At 37.4% G+C, this 17,467-nt stretch overlaps 1 protein-coding gene and 1 non-coding gene across 2 annotated transcripts; one reads left to right on the top strand and one right to left on the bottom strand.

The window, feature by feature from the left end:
- Positions 1 to 3,513: 3,513 nt before the first annotated feature.
- On the bottom strand, positions 3,514 to 3,755 carry LOC147791635 (uncharacterized). Its single transcript, XM_087125572.1, has one exon. It carries the CDS (start codon positions 3,753 to 3,755, stop codon positions 3,546 to 3,548), a length of 210 nt encoding a protein of 69 aa, XP_086981698.1. The 3' UTR covers positions 3,514 to 3,545.
- A 5,381-nt stretch (positions 3,756 to 9,136) lies between these two features.
- On the top strand, positions 9,137 to 9,275 carry LOC111799350 (small nucleolar RNA Z247). Its single transcript, XR_002815821.2, has one exon. It is a non-coding gene; the product is annotated as a small nucleolar RNA Z247 (small nucleolar RNA).
- Positions 9,276 to 17,467: the final 8,192 nt, after the last annotated feature.

Raw genomic sequence — 17,467 nt, 5'->3', positions numbered from 1 at the left:
TATGCGCTACATATATACGATATATTTAACCGCATTTTTGTTTTATTTACGAATTAAACAAAATGAGAGAATCTGAAATATTTAAATAAGATTTAAATATCTTAATTAATTATGTGTCGGAATTGATTGGGATTGATATTTGAATTAATATTAAATATTAATTAAATAGTTTAATTAATCATTTAATGTTACTTTAATTTGAAATTAATTATTCAAATTAATTGTTCAATTAAAATGAAGAAAGTCAAAATGTTGACTTCATTCAATGGAAAAATCCATGTTAGTGGAATTTTGAGGTGTCAAAATTTGGTTTAACCAAACTTGCATGCTTGCCAAATAAACCCCACAAGTTTGAGTGGAATTTTGAGTGTCAAAATTTGGTTAACTCAAACATACATGCTTGCCACATAATCCCAAACATTTGAGTGGAAGTTTTTAGTGTCAAAATTTGGTGATCTCAAATTTGCATGAACATGCAAATATGACTCTTTAAATAGAGTGATCATGATACTTGGAAGGGATTCTTCATCTTGATGAAAAACCTTGAGAAAAACCTCTCACAAACACTCTCTTCATATATACAAAATCCCTCCCAAGTTTAGTCACTCACCGGATTCCACAATCCCGTTCTAAGGCCGGAGGATAGTGGAGAAGACACTAGTGGTAGTTCGAAACCGGTTCGTGAGGAAAAAGAAGTTTGAACTACAAAAGGTTAGTATTCAAACTCTAAGTTTTAATACTTTTGAACATGCTAGTTATTTACTATAATTGATGTTCTAAAAGTGCTTAAGATCCAAATTGCTTCTGCATGTGTTATATTAACACCATCACTTATATTACTATAAGTAACATATGTGCATTTAGTTTTCATACATTCTTCATCATTAACATTAACTAGGGTTGTGTTCTAGGAAAATCGGTGTCATAATGCAACATGACATTTAATACATGCATTTCATCTTCATATGGAAAATGACATCATATTATCAAGCATCGTCTTATTATCATGCATTGTCATCATCATACAATCGTCATCATATAACACATTATATCATTGTAAAACATCATAAGACATCATCATATAACTCATACATCATATGTTATACATTATACGTCATCATCAAAGCATCATAAGTATAAATGATAAATAACAGGTGCGGGGGCCCCTAGTCGTCATATATCAAGCAATTGTCCAACCTATCATATAGTAAGACCACTTACTTAGTTGGCCTTAACCAACGTTTCCCTAAATTTTGGGATGCAAATCTTTTGTTCCTCGAAGTTGCTCCAAATGTTGTCTTTTCCTATTAGGTTGTCCATTTTGTTTTGTTAGTATTTCACCATTCTAATCTAATTTAACTTGAATTTTGTGAAATAAGGCATCGTACTGATCTTAATTACCTTAATTAGGGTAAAAATCAGCTTTGAGAGGGTAAGAATGGTAGAAAATGGTATATTTTTCCTTTACCGAGTCGAGGAGCCGATTTTCGAGTCGCGGAGCCGAGTGAGCTGAGCTGAGTCGTTTAAGCCGTCTGAGTCGAGGGGCTATTTTACTACAGGTGTGACACATGGCACAACGGGGCACTGACGCGTATGCAGGCCGAGGCATGCTGAAGGTATAGGGGTCGGGGTGTTGGATTTGGGCCTTGGGTGTGGGCTTGCATTTTGGGCTACAGGTGTGGGAGTTGACGTGGGCTATGGGTGCACGTTGGGCCTCGCCGAAAATTCAGCGTCTTTTCTAGGCGACTAAAATTATTTTTATTTTATTTTTTTTGTAACCGATAAGACCATATTATTTATGCTATGTGTACGTGTTCTATGTAATGACATATGATGTTATGCTATGTATGCATGTGATATCCATTACGCCATATTGTGAATGAAATGAAATACTATGTATGTCATGTTATGTCTTGCCATATAAAGATATGTGATCGATTATATGACGACTGCCATGCATACATGACTCATGTATGTACTATGTCATGGATGAAAGGAGAAAGGAAATGATATTAATGTTATGCTATGAATGTAAATCATGGGGACCTCATGCATGTATGTATGTCATGTGCATCGGGATACTTCCTCATTATGTTATGTTAGTATGGACGCGTACCTTCGATATTTATGCTCGTCATGATATCATGCGAGTCTTTTTCTTTTGTGGCGTTTGGCGACTCGTTAATGTGTTGTGCTTGACCAAGCTAGATCCAATGGGTACATATACGAGTCAGTCTGGTGAGTCCATGTGTGCGTCCATGATCCATATGGGAAAATACCACACGTCCAATCCTGCTCGAAATTGGAAAGAGCTCAAGGCCAGGATAGGTCCCATCATATAATGATTGCATTATTATTTAATCAATTAATTTTCCTTCATTAGAAGTGTTCTACTATCTATAGTTGAACTCTTATGCACGTTAAGACAAATTGAGTCCATAGATGTAGTCATTACAAGTAAGTCGATCATTCATGATCATTCTCGGTTAAAAGATATATATGAATCAAAATACCAACGGTTTCATTCCGAACTAATAATAAGAAAAATTTAAAATTTTTTCTTAAAATTTCAAAATATTATTAAAACTTTTGAAAGTTTAAAGGTAATCGGGAGAGAATACAAACATTTTTTTTAATTTTAAAAATTTAGAGATCAAAATAGAAATTTGAAAGTCTATTAATTGAATTTATAATCTAATCACTATTAAATATGAAAATAAGAATGTGAGCAACCTATTAATAAGTAATTAAGTATTAATTGATAAAAGAATGCATGCAATTAAAATGGATATATTTTCCATAAAAGATTAAAAATTTTGAAACTGACGACCCACCTTTCATTTAATTTTTAATTAAATTGTAATTAGTGCTTAAATTTTCAAGTTTATTGGGAAGAGAAATTATAAATTTAGAATTTATTTAATCTTTTAATTTAATTCTAATAAATTTATAAAATATTAATTTCATGTTTAATAAATTAAAAGTCTTATAATAATAATAATATATATATATATATATATATATATATATATATATTTGACTCTTCTAAATTCATGACTTTATTTTTTTTTTTTTTAATACTTTTGGTAAAATTATGCTAGAATTACAATTATGTAAAACTACATAATTATTATGAATAAGAAGCTCGGTGTGTTTTTAGAAATCATTTTCTTTTGTTTAGTTACCTAATTTGATTCTAAATTTGTCTATAAATTTTGATATGCTAAGAACGGATGAAATTCTCTTTTTGAGTCAATAACTTTAAGTAAAAAAAATTAATTTGTGGGAAATTATCAATTTGGATGTTCAAAACAAGTTAGAAAAATTGTGAGTGAAATCTTATATTAATAGTCTAGAGGTGTTATATGGTTGTTGTGTTCAAAAGAAATTTTAATTATTATTTATTTTAGTGTACTTAGGATTAAGAGGCCAAACCAACACCAATATGAAAAATGTTTTGAAACCCTAATAAACCCAAAGAAAAACCTTTATTTATAATAATAGGGTTTTACATAGTTTGATAAGCCACCTTGCAAAAGGGATCACTACTTTTGACTCTTTTCAGCTGCATGGAGGTTAGCAAAATAACCCTGAGGATTATTCTCAAATGCATCTCGAGAGATATGAGCAGCTCCTCCACTCCCCGGAGCAACCATCTTCTCAGAGCTATTGCTACCACTTCTTGTGGAGTTATGAGCTTGGGCAGCGCTGCCGTTGTTGCTTTTGCTACCACCGCTGCTACTTTTGCTATCCATTTCGAGATACAAGGGGATGATTGTGTGTTGAAGATATGATGCAATAAGGGCTTAAGTTTCTAAGAAAGTTGTGTGGAATGAGATGAGGAAAGGCTCTATATATATAGAAATACAATGCTGGAGAATTTCTCAAGAGAGGAGATGGAAGGTCATCCAGTTTCATGTCCTTGGAAGACTAATAATCTCGAAATACTAAAACGGTTTACTAATTTTCGAGGAATATTAGTTTATTTGAGGATACATTCTACATTCTAAGGTAAAACACAAATAAAAGTGAACAATTTCTGAGAAACAAATTTGAATCTCCTCAATCATCCCAACTATAACGTCTACTCCTTAACTATAACCTTCTAGAGTCATACCCAACAATACTCAAGTATTAATCCGACTTTTAAGAAAGAAATAGAGTATAAAAATGAAAGATTCAAGTTGTAACAACCCTAAATTTCTATTTACTTAGAGTCGCTACCATTATCATTACGTAATCATTTTGTGAGCAATTAAGCATCTAAAACTATATCATAAAACATAAACTTCATCTTAAAACATTGTCATGGACTTACGTGTTCCAAAACATCTTTAAAACGACACAACCAAATACTAAATAAAATAAATAAACGTTGAAATTAAAACACCCTATTCGTACCTAAGTCTAAGAAAATAAGTACAACTACCCTATGCATGTGTCATGTTCTCGAATTACGATGTCGTCATCAGCCGTACCGGGATGTCTTGCATTTACCTGAAAAATAAAGTTGCAAATGACTTAGGTATTTTAAGAAGTACTCAGTAAGTGACCCCTCTATCGCGGTTGAATGCAAACACATACAATTTCTTGAATGGGACCTATCATAATAGTCTATTTTTCTATGGTGGCTATTCAACGGGCAATTTGGATGTGTACTTAATTTTCCTACTCACCGTCCACATGTTCGAGTCTGGACCCACCAGTCGGTTCGCACACCTTCTGGGCCCCTTTTTGGTCAGATGAGCATTCTTTGTTAGCTGTTGATGTTGAACACCCATGGGGAATAGTGACCGTCATGACAACATTATGATAAACATAATGATTGGTTCCCCTACCTCGTAGTGTACGCGTCCGTACTATTGTGAAAGAATAGGATGTCGATACTTTGTAAATAGAGGATTTGATGATATCCAAGTTTCAAATCAATCTTTGTAAATAGACATGAACCATGCAATTCATCAAACATATCGTCTAGCCTAGGAATAGGATGTCGATACTTTACATTGATTTTGTTGATGGATCTGCAATGCACGCACATGCGTCATGATCCATCTTTCGTTGGCACCAATAAGACTAGTATAGAACATGGACTCAAACCTTCTCGTATATAGCTTTTCTCCATGAAGTTCGTCCTTTCCAAAGTTTGTCTCGACATTTGTGCTGAAGTTCGTCAAAGCATGGACTTGTCAGAGCTTCTTTCTGCTGTTAGGAGCCAAAAATTCATTTTTTTCAAAGCTTGTCTAGATGTTTTGACCAAAGTTCTTCCAAACTGTTAACGACTATAGCTTCAGATTGTTAGGAACCCGAAGTTCGTTCATCTTTCACATTGTTTCGATGTTTGGTCCAAAGTTCGTCCAAACTTCGATTCGTTAGGCTATCGAGGCTTATAAACCTAAACTTCATGGTTTAAAGAGCCCTTTCGTCTGGACTTTGACCTTTTAAAGCTTTGGAGAGTTAGGAACCCAAAGTTCATTCTTTCTTTCCAGAGCTTGTTTCAACGCTTGTGTACGTACGAGTTAGTCCTTTCTAGAGATGGATAGAAGTTTGCCCAAACTCCTCTGACCCTTTTTGAGATTTGGAGAGTTGGAAACTCAAAGTTCGTCCTTTATGGAGGTTGTCTCAGCGTTTGAATCTAACTTTGATCCATTAAAGGTTTGGAGGGCCACAAACTTAAAGTTCGTCCTTCCTAGAGGTCGTCTCAAAGTTTGTCCAATCTTGGACCCGTCAAAGTTTTGGAGGGCTAGAGACCCAAAGTTTGCTACCTTCAGAGTTCGCTAAAACCTGGGCCTAGTAAAAGTCTTTGGTGAGTGTGAAACCAAAAGTTCATCCTTTCCAAATTTCATCTCAACCTTTTTGCCGAAGTTCGTTGAAGCATGGACTTGTCAGAGCTCCATTGTGCTTTTGAGAGCTAAAAGTTCATTTTGTCCGGAGTCTGTCTCGATGTTTGGACTAAAATTCTTCGAAACTGTTACCAACTAAACCTCTTCCTTATTCTCCACTCAAGCTTAAGAAATCATTTTGGCAGAACGAATTTGTGTGTGGGCTAACAATTTCGCGATTCTTCTTCCCAGCTGCATATCCATTTTTGCACACAATCAACCTTTATTGGACAGAGTGATAAGACCTCTTCAATGAATTCTTTTCCTCCCAATACCACAAAGATCATAGTCTCCTTTGATTGAAGCTTGATGGACCATGGACGAAGAATTTGGAGTTTTTCCAAAATTCATAAAAAATAAAAATAAAAATATAAAAATATAAAAAAAAACAAAAAAGACCCAATAAATGTTTCGTTGTTTACTCTCGACCTTGAGCCCTTCACTCTTCTTGGTCTTAAAAAAAAATACTCCTTATCATTACAAGAAACATATAGCATAGGTTGGAGCCACGAATTTTCTTGCAGCCTTCAATTAGATTTTTCAAACATACCTCCCCCATTGGCCATGGAACTTGAATTGAGGGAATATCTTTGGGCCATTTTTCAGCTCTCCTATCCTTCCTTAAATTTGTTGGGGAGTTCATTTACAACGTGTAGGAGTTGGTTTTAAGTAATAATGATTAACTATAGCCTTAGAATCTAGAAGATACCTATAATCTAGGAGCTTATTTCTAGAGTTTAATGAACTCACTCCATTATTGTCTCAAAGTATTGTCTAAAACTCACTTCATATTTGAAATTTTTAGAAGGTTCATCGAAAATATATTCTTCGATCAGGGGGCTAACCGACCTTAGATTTGAATATTAATAACTGGATTCAAAGAAACTTGAGTCTTCTCGAACATACTAAAATTTTAGCACAATCCAATAGTTGGATTTTGAGATTAGATTTTTTTTTCTTTTTTTTTTTCTTCCGGAGTCATAGTAGAGAATCAAATTTTTTTGATAATAGTATTTTTGTAATTATCTTGAACTTTAGAGTTATTTTGGTAATTTGACACTTTTTTATTTTATTATTTTTTTTAGAAAAATCCAAACTTTTTTTTTTTTATTTTTATTTCTTTTTTACGTCTGTGTAGTCATTTTCCTCTTTGAACACCATAAATTTTTTTCTCTATTTTCTCTATAAAGGATTAAAAATCCAAAAAGTTGAGTAAAAATTGGAAAAATATCCCTTTTTGCCTTTTGCCTTTAGGCTTACTTATTCCTTGCCGAACCTTTTTCAAAAGTTTGTACTTTCTTGGTTCTCTTAATCTTTCCTAGCTTTTCTTAAGGTTTAAGGCGCCATAGACTTACTCGAGTTACCAACCTTATTTAGGGTATTACAACCTTAGATGACTTGATTGAATTAGTTGAACCTTTTTTAGCATGATTACTTAGTTAATACCCTTGAGCATGATTAGGCCGGGTTACTAGGCTACGTATGATTTTACTGTGGTTGGACTCAAATGATTTGATTAAGCCTGCTTAACCTCAATTAAGCACTCTAATTAAGCATTAAAATGTTGTAATTAGACTTAGATCATATGAATAAGCATGATTAGGCTTGATTAATCCGGAGTGTACCACTACTAAACCCTGAAGATTTTAATGATTGGTTGGGATTTTGTTTGATATAATTGTGTTGTGATTCGTATAAGCACGATTGAGCATGATTAGGCTCGATTATGCATGAATATATCACTATTAAACACTTGATGATTTGAATGATTCGTTGAGACGTTGCTCGATATCAAAAATTGCTCAAAATGTTTTGATAAAACAATGGATACCAAATTGGATTGGTAGAAAATTAGTTTCATTACATATTTCTCAACGTTTGAAGATTTTGTTCTAAAACAGAGAAATGTAGTTCCAAGTTCTAATCTATTTATTATCTCTTTATGGCAACCTACTACAATGTTATATCACAATTTATATTTGTTTGATTTTTCTAGTAATTTAGGCCCTCCAGCTTCGTCACGCATTTGTTATGCACAATTCCTTAGCTAATTACTTTTATTGCTGGATCTATCATGTTATTTTCCTTATTTAAAGTAATCAATTACTCATGAAGTATCGATATTTAGTTGTTTTTAGCTATATGACAATGTTGAACTATGTTAGGATGTTACAAATGATTTTTTTTTCTAATGATTACAGATGGATTAGTATTTGTCCATCAACTTTTAATATATTTTATCTAAGATTACATTGGATAATTATGAATTGTAGATAAATAAAAAATTTTGTTAACACTAATTTTTTTTAACAACCCGACAATCCAACCCGAAAATTTCGGGTTGGGTTGAATTACCAATTCAACCAACCCGAATTTTTGGGTTGGTTAAAAAAAAACTCCCTCAATCCAACCTAACCTGACCCATATACACCCGTAAGTTGTATGTCTCTAGAACTTTTTCAAATTTGGGAAGATCTCATGGCTAGAAATAAATATATCCAAGATTTTGTTTAGACGGCTCAAGTTGTCAGAAGGTTTTGGGTTTAGGCGATGACATTTTTGTAATTAACTCAAACTTTAGGGATATTTTGGTAATTTGTCAATTTTAGAATAGGTCTATGCATAGAAAGATAATCTACTAATTTCCTAGTTTGTTACCATGGATCAAGGAGAATCTACTGATTTGAGGTCGTGACCCATATGACATTCAACCTAACATGGTTTATTCATCAACAATGTCTATCATATCTTCTTCCTCCTCCCCATCCACCATCTCCAACACGATCTCATCGACCATGGTGTCGACCTATGCCACAGTCCTTCTCTACTACGTTGTCACAATTCGTCTCACCAAAAAAAAATTCATCATATGGCGCGCCCAGCTCCTCCCCTACCTACGGAGCACGAAGCTTATGGGCTACCTCGATGGCACCATTGTCGTACTTGCCAAGCTGGTCCCTTCCTCAAGCGCTGCTGGTGCTGACCAAATCTCTAATCTAGCCTATGATCGGTGCTATGATCAAGATCAATAGGTCCTTAGCGGCCTTCTCTCCTCCATGTCTGAGGAGATTCTTCACGATGTGGTTGTCGTTACTACGTCCAAGGAGGCGTGGGATACCATGCAGCAGATGTTTTCGTCATCAACTCGTGCTCGCACTGTTCAGATCCATGTTGAGCTCGCCACGTCCAAGAAACACGATCTGTTTGCTGTAGATTATTTTCGCAAGATCAAAGGGTTGGCTGCCATCGGCTCTGCCTTGCGGGATGATGACGTGATTGCGCATCTCCTCGCTAGTCTTGGCCCTGACTATGATCCCTCTGTCACCTCGATGACTACCAAGAGTGAAGCCCTCATGCTTGATGATGTATTTGCACATCCAATGACATTTGAAGCTCGCCAACTACAACACCAGACCGAACTTCAGTTAAATCCTAGATCTATAGCCAATTATGTTGGTCGTGGTGGTTAGTAGAAGAACCGTGGGCGTAGGGATCGTGGTCGTGGCCGTTCTCAAGGTGGCATGCCCTCTCATCCTGTTGGTGATCATCGTGACCCTTTTGCTCGTCCTTCAAGTCAAATTTATGGCAAAGTGGGGCATACTGTCGTTTGCTGCTGGCATAGGATAGATGAGTCCTATCAAGATGAACTTCCTTCTGAGGCACTGGCGGCTACTTCCTCTTAAAAGATTAATCCAAATTGGTACAGCGACACATGCGTCACTGATCATATCACCAGTGACCTGGATCATCTTGCTGTGCGTGAACGCTATCATGGAGGTGAACAAGTTCAAGTCGGCAATGGAACAGGTTTGCCGTCTTGAACTTGTTCACCTCCATGATAGCGTTCATACTACTCATTCTTCAATTAATATTACTGCTCGTTCTCTTACATTGTGAAATATTTTGCATGTGCCTGAAATTTTCAAACATCTTATTTCCGTTCATAAATTTTTTCGTGATAATGACGTATTCTTTGAATACCATCCTTGGCATTTTTCTATTAAGGATCAATGGTCGAGGAAAATTCTTCTAGACGAGAGGTGTGAGTTTGGTCTCTATCCTATTAAGTCATCTGGTGTCGATGATCTCAAGCACGCCTTAGTGAGCAGATCTACTACTCATGCCTAATGGCATGCACATTTTGGACATCCTTCATCTCAAGTAATAAAGTCAATTTTGTGTCTCAATAATATTTCGTGTGCTAGTGAGTCAACTTTTCCAGTTCGTAATGCGTGTCCATTAGAAAAAAGTCATCAGTTACCATGCACTAGTTCTTTTCATAGGTCTTCATCACCTTTGGAACTGATTTTTTCGGATGCTTGGGGTCCTACACCTCCATCTGTTGGGGGTTTTAGATATTATATCAGCTTCATTGATGATTTCAGTAAATTTTCGTGGATCTATTTGATGCATGATCGTAGGTTGATAGGGAAAACTAAGGCCTTACCTTTACAAAGGGCGCTCCAGGGCTTGACTAAGAGTTGAGAAAGGAAAGGGGAGAAGCAGTGAGACAGAGTTTACTGTTCAAGAATAACTCACTCGAATTAAGGAGAAAGATCAGAGACCGTAAAGAAAGGGGAGAAGCTGCGAGACTGTAAAGGAGAGAAAAATAGCTTGAATTTGAAGAACCTGTAAATAAAGGAGAGGGGAGAGTGAGACCGATAGGTGAAGGAGTAGGAGACACACCGTATGAGTTTTTGTAGGAGCAAACAAACCTACAGAAAGAAAAGAAGGGAATGAGGTCAGATCAGCCGAGTGAAAGAATCATCCTACAGTTTACAGAGTTCAAGAATAAAGAGCTTCTCGTATACTTTTGTAGTTCCAAGCTCATGTTGAGCACCTCCTAGATACTAAAATCAAGTGTGTTCAATCTGATTGGGGTGGGGAATATCAGAAAATTCAGAACACATTCTTTCGTTCCCTTGGAATTGCTCATCATGTTTCGTGCCCTCACATACATCAACAAAATGGGTCTGCTGAACACAAGCACTGTCATATTGTTGAAACTAGTCTAGCCCTTCTAGCTCATGTTGATGTACCTATTAAATTTTGGGATGGCACGTTTCTTACAGCCACATATCTCATCAATCGTCTTCCTACACGTGTCATCGATAACAAATGCCCCTTAGAACGTCTTTTTCATACCCCACTAAATTACTCCTTATTAAAAGTTTTTTGGTGTGCTTGTTGGTCTCATCTTCGCCCTTATAACAAAGAAAAGCTCTCTTTTTTATCCAAGGAATGTGTCTTTCTAGGCTACAGTGTTAGGTTATGGAGTCTGCTCTCTTATTTATAGTTTGGTCAACGGTTATATTCGGTAAAGCTATATTTAGTAAAGCTATATCCGGTAAAGCTATATATGGTGAATAGCTATATATAGTAGATGGTTAAATCTGGTAAAGCTATATATTGTAAATAGCTATATATAGTAGATAGTTAAATCTGGTAAAGCTATATATAGTAAACTGAACTATATATATATCCCGTCCGGTAGAGCTTTGGAAATGTACTTTCTATTCTCTGTATTCTCTCTTATACATACTCATCAATACAAATTCTTTTAGCCAGAGTTCTCCTTGCAATTTTCTCTATCCTGTTCTTTGTGTTCATCTAGATCGAGTGTGTGCATTGTTGTGCGACCCTAACAACTAGTATCAGAGCTAGGCGAAATTCACCACGATCTGTGAAGATGGAAAGTTCAAAGATTGGAATTGAGAAGTTCGATGAATCCGATTTCAGTTTTTGGAAGATGCAGATTGAAGATTATCTGTACCAGAAAGATCTTCACGAACTCCTGTTGGGGGTGAAGCCGGATACCATGACCACAGAACATTAAGCTCAAGGATCGACAAGCCTTGAGGCTGATCCGGTTGACGCTATCCAGAAATGTGGCGTTCAACATTATGAAGGAGAAGACAACGTCGGATCTATTGAAGGTGCTGTCAAATATGTATGAAAAACCGTCGGCTATGAACAAGGTGTATTTGATGCGCAGATTGTTCAATCTACAGATGTCTGAAGGTGGATCTGTTGCTGATCATATAAATGAATTCAATATGGTCGTAAGTCAACTGAGTTCGGTGGAAATTAATTTTGAAGATAAAATTAAAGCGTTGATTTTGATGTCATCTTTACCCGAGTCATGGGATACTGTTGTTGCCGCAATCAGCAGTTCCCGAGGATCTGATAAACTGAAGTTTGATGAAATTCGAGATGTAGTTCTCAGCGAAAATATTCGCAAACGAGAAACTGGAGATTCATCAGGCAATGCTCTCGGTGTTGATCGAAGGGGAAGAAGTAAATCAAAGAGCTCAAACAAACATGGGCAATCAAAATCAAAGAACCGAGGAAAATCTCCAAACAAACCCAACGTAACGTGCTGGAGCTGTGGGGGAAAAGAACACTTTCGAACAAATTGTACAAAACTGAAGAAGAAGCAGAATCATAAATCTGAAGATGATGATGATTCTATATATACAACAGAAGATACTGAGGACGTTTTAATCCTTAGTGTGGACAGCCCAGCTGATTCCTGGATTTTGGATTCAGGTGCATCGTTCCATTCGTCTCCAAGTAAGGAATTGTTTCAAAATTTTAAATCAGGAAATTTCGGGAAGGTGTATCTTGCCAACAACAAAACCTTGGAGATTGAAGGAAAGGGAGATGTCTACATACAAACTCCAGCAGAAAATCAGTAGACATTACAAGATGTCAGATACATTCTTGGTCTCAAGAAGAACCTGATCTCTATTGGTCAGTTGGATAGCACAGGCTATGCAGCAGAGTTTAGAAAGAGTTCGTGGAAGATTGTGAAGGGCGTCATGGTTGTTGCACGTGGCCCAAAATCCGGAACCTTATACACTACTGCAGAGTGTATAAACATGACTGCTGCTACTGAGAATGCTTCCAATTCAAGTCTATGGCACAATAGACTTGGACATATGAGCGTCAAAAGAATGAAGATGCTTACTGTGAAAGGAGCTTTAGAAAGCTTAAAATCTGTTGATATGGGTCTTTGTAAGAGCTGTGTTATGGGCAAACAGAAACGCCTTAGTTTCACAAAGGCTGCCAGAGAACCGAAGAAAATGCGGTTGGAAATGGTCCATACAGACGTCTGGGGACCATCTCCAGTTTCATCACTTGGTGGATCAAGGTACTACGTCACCTTCATCGATTCAGCAGGAAGGTATGAGTTTACTTTCTGAAACACAAGTCAGATGTGTTTACCATCTTCAAGAAGTGGAAAGCTTAAGTTGAAAATCAGACCAGCTTGAAGATCAAATGCTTGAGGTCTGACAATGGAGGAGAGTACAACAAATCAAAATTTATAACATTTTGTGCAGCTGAGGGAATTAGATTAATAAGAATAATTCCCGGTAAGGCAAGACAAAATGGTATTGTAGAAAGGATGAACAGAACATTGAATGAGCGAGCAAGAAGCATGAGGATTCATTCTGGACTACCAAAGACATTTTGGGCTGATGCTGTGAACACAGCAGCATATTTGATTAATAGAGGGCTGTCGGTATCCTTGAAGTTCAAATTGCCCGAAGAAGTATGGACAGGAAAAGAACTCAAGTACTCTCACTTGAGAACTTTTGGTTGTACTGCGTATGTTCATGTTGATCCAGAGAATAGAGATAAACTGGATGCCAAGGCTGTGAAAGCCTACTTCATAGGCTATGGCTCTGACATGTACGGGTACAGGTTTTGGAATGAGAAAAATATGAAAATCCTAAGACACTGCGATGTGACCTTTGATGAAAATGTCATGTACAAGGACAGAGAGAAGATAAACTCTAAGACTACGAAGCAAGTGAGAGTTGAACTTGAGTGGTAGGAAAATTCACGCAGTGATGTTACAACAAGAAACTCCTGATCCTATTGCTGAAGAACCAGACGTGGAGTAAGTTACACCTAAGCAGGTGTTGAGGAGATCATCTAGAACTATCAGAGCACCAGATAAATATTCAGCCTCATTACATTATCTTTTGCTGACTGACGAAGGAGAACCAAAGACCTTTGATGAGGCCCTACAAGTGGAAGATTCAACCAAGTAGGAGCAAGCCATGGATGATGAGATGAGCTCACTTGAAAAGAATAATACGTGGGTGCTGACTGAGTTGCCTACAGGAAAGAGAGCTCTGTTGAACAAATGGGTGTTCAAAATCAAGGTTGAACCAGATGGCAGAAGGAGGTTTAAGGCTCGGTTAGTAGCTAAAGGATATTCACAAAGAAAAGACATTGATTATGTTGAGATCTTTTCTCCAGTTGTGAAATTAACTACTATCCGAATTCTACTGAGTATTGTTGCATCGGAGAATTTGCACCTTGAGCAAATGGATGTAAAAACGGCGTTTTTACATGGAGATCTAGATGAGGAGATCTATATGCAACAACCAGAAGGGTTTGCAGCTCCAGGAAAGGAGCACATGGTGTGTAAGCTCAATAAGAGCTTGTATGGACTGAAACAAGCACCAAGACAATGGTACAAGAAGTTTGACTCCTTCATGTGCAAGAGTGGTTTCCACAGGAGTGAAAAGGATCAGTGTTGCTACCTCAAGAAATACACTGATTCTTATAAGTTTCACTCCTGTATGTGGATGATATACTAATTGCTGGATCAAGTATGAGGGAGATAAACCACCTGAAGGCAAGCTTGTCTTCAGTATTTGAGATGAAAGATTTGGGTGCAGCGAAGCAGATTCTTGGGATGAGAATTTCTCGAGATAGATCGCTGGCACATTAAATCTATCCCAAGAGCAGTACATTGAGAAGCTGTTGTCCAAATTCAAGATGAATGACGCTAAACCCAAGACTATCCCCTTGGCAAATCATATTAAATTGTCAAAGGGGCAATCTCCCAAGACAGTTGAGAAACGTGAGCACATGGCATCAGTTCCATACACTTTTGCAATTGGGAGTTTGATGTATGCTATGGTCTGCACTAGGCCTGATATAACACATGCAGTGGGAGTTGTTAGCAAGTACATGGCAAATCCAGGAAAAGAATATTGGGAAGCTGTGAAGTGGCTTCTAAGATATCTGAGAGGTACATCCAATACTTCACTTTGTTATGGCAATGGCAAAGTAGTTCTGCAAGGTTTTGTGGATACTGATCTGAGTGGAGATGTAGACTCTAGCAAGAGCACATCTGGATATATCTACACTATAGATGGAACAACAGTGAGTTGGATGTCCAAGCTTCAGAAATGCGTTGCTCTTTCATCTACTGAAGCTGAGTATGTGGCAATAGCTGAAGCTGGAAAGGAGATGATATGGATGACAGACTATCTAGAAGAATTAGGCAGGAAGCAGTGCAAGAAGATTCTTTATACAGATAGTCAGAGTGTCATACAGTTGGTGAAAAACTCAGTCTATCATTCAAGGACAAAACACATTAGAAGGCGATACCATTGCACTCGCAGGTTAGTGGAAGAAGGCGATATGTGTTTGGAGAAGATAGAGGGTGCAAAGAATCCAGCAGACATGTTGACAAAATGTGCCATACATCTGCATGCTCTTGATTGACTGGATCAGTCTCCAAGTGGGAGAATTGTTAGGTTATGGAGTCTGCTCTCTTATTTATAGCTTGGTCAACGGTTATATCCGGTAAAGCTATATTTAGTAAAGCTATATCTGGTAAAGCTATATATGGTGACTAGGTATATATAGTAGATGGTTAAATCTGGTAAAGCTATATATAGTAAACTGAACTATATATATATCCCGTCTAGTAGAGCTTTGGAAATGTACTTTCTATTCTCTGTATTCTCTCTTATACATACTCATCAATACAAATTCTTTTAGCCAGAGTTCTCCTTGCAATTTTATCTATCCTGTTCTTAGTGTTCATCTAGATCGAGTGTGTGCTGCGACCCTAACATACAGTTCTTTACATAAAGATCGTGTCTATATTTCTAGAGACATCATATTTGATGAGAACGTTTTTTCGTTCAAGAGAGCCCCACCCAGTTCTTCCCCAACCTTGCAGCCGAAGCACAATGCCCCTGATTTGTACACCTTAAATTTGGGTAACAACATTACTAATTTGGAGAATTATCATATGCATATATATGTGCCTACTAACTCTTTGGATGCAGAAAATCTTGTGCCCACATCAGCTTCAGGATTGTCGTCGCAATCCTCCACATCGCTTACGCGCGAATCGGCATCGGTTGTTCCGCCAATGATTGGGGCATCGGATCCTCTGCCAGCAAATGGTATTGTGCAATGCCCGATTGGATCCTCAGTCGCTGATTGACCGACTACTGTAGCACCGGTTGCTCCCCTCGCAACGGTTGGTACGGCTGTCCCCTCAGTTGTGGATCCTACACCTACTACTCATCCGTATGGTATTCGATTGAAGCACAATATCAAGCAAACCAAGGTGCGTACAGATGAAACAGTAACATAGTCTGTGGTTCGGTCTTCTGCCTTTGAACCTACTTCACATATTACTGCTATGTAGCATCCCCTCTAGCGTTAGGCACTAAATGATAAATTTCAGGCACTTCTAAAAAATAAGACATGACACTTAGTTCTTTCTCGTGTTGGTCTTAACGTTATTGATTGCAAATGAGTTTTCAAACTCAAGAAAAAGCCAGATGACTCTATTGATCGTTACAAAGCACGCCTGGTTGCTAAAGGGTTTAAACAGCAGTATGACGTTGATTATGATGATACCTTTAGTCCAGTTGTTAAGCCCACTACCATTCGACTCTTATTATCTCTTGCTATTTCTCGTGGTTGGGCTATTCGGCAGATTGATATTCAAAATGCTTTTCTTCGTGGTTTTCTTAATGAAGATGTTTGTATGAAGCAGCCCCTTGGATTTGTGGATTCTCAACATCCTGGTTATCTCTGCAAGCTGGATAAGTCGTTTTATGGCCTCAAACAAGCTCCACGTGCCTGGTTTTCTCGCCTTAGCTCCAAACTATTACAGCTGGGTTTTACACCTTCAAAGGCTGATGACTCTCTTTTCATTTGTAACAAGACGGACATTCGAATGTATATCCTCATCTATGTTGATGACATTATTATCATCAGCTCATCTTCTATGGCTACTGAGAAACTTCTTACATAGCTTTGGGATGATTTTGCCGTCAAGGATCTTGGCACTTTGAGTTATTTTCTTAGGATTGAGGTCCGTCATACTTCCAATGGAGTTGTTCTGACACAACATAAATACAATCATGATTTATTTTCCACAACCAATATGCTTACCTCTAAAGGTTTGCCCACACCTATGCTCCCTAGTGAGAAGTTGTTATTGGATGGTGGTGAAAAGCTCTCGCTTGATGATACTACTCGCTATCAGAGTGTCGTTGGTGCTCTCCAATATTTGTCTTTGATACGTCCTGATATATCCTTCTGTGTCAATAGAGTGTGCCAGTTCATGTCCTCCTTGACTTCTGTACATTGGGCGGCGGTCAAATGAATTCTCCGTTATCTACATGACACTATTGATATGGGCTTGTGTCTTACAAAGTCCAGCACTGATTTGCTTAGTGCCTTCTTGGATGCTGATTAGGCTGGGAATCCTGATGACCGTCGAAACACCGGAGGCTATGCGATCTTCTTTG

This window comes from Cucurbita pepo, chromosome 7 (genome assembly GCF_057944985.1).
Source record: "Cucurbita pepo subsp. pepo isolate OVF chromosome 7, ASM5794498v1, whole genome shotgun sequence".
NCBI lineage: Eukaryota > Viridiplantae > Streptophyta > Magnoliopsida > Cucurbitales > Cucurbitaceae > Cucurbita > Cucurbita pepo.
This window is presented reverse-complemented; position numbering and strand designations above follow the sequence as displayed.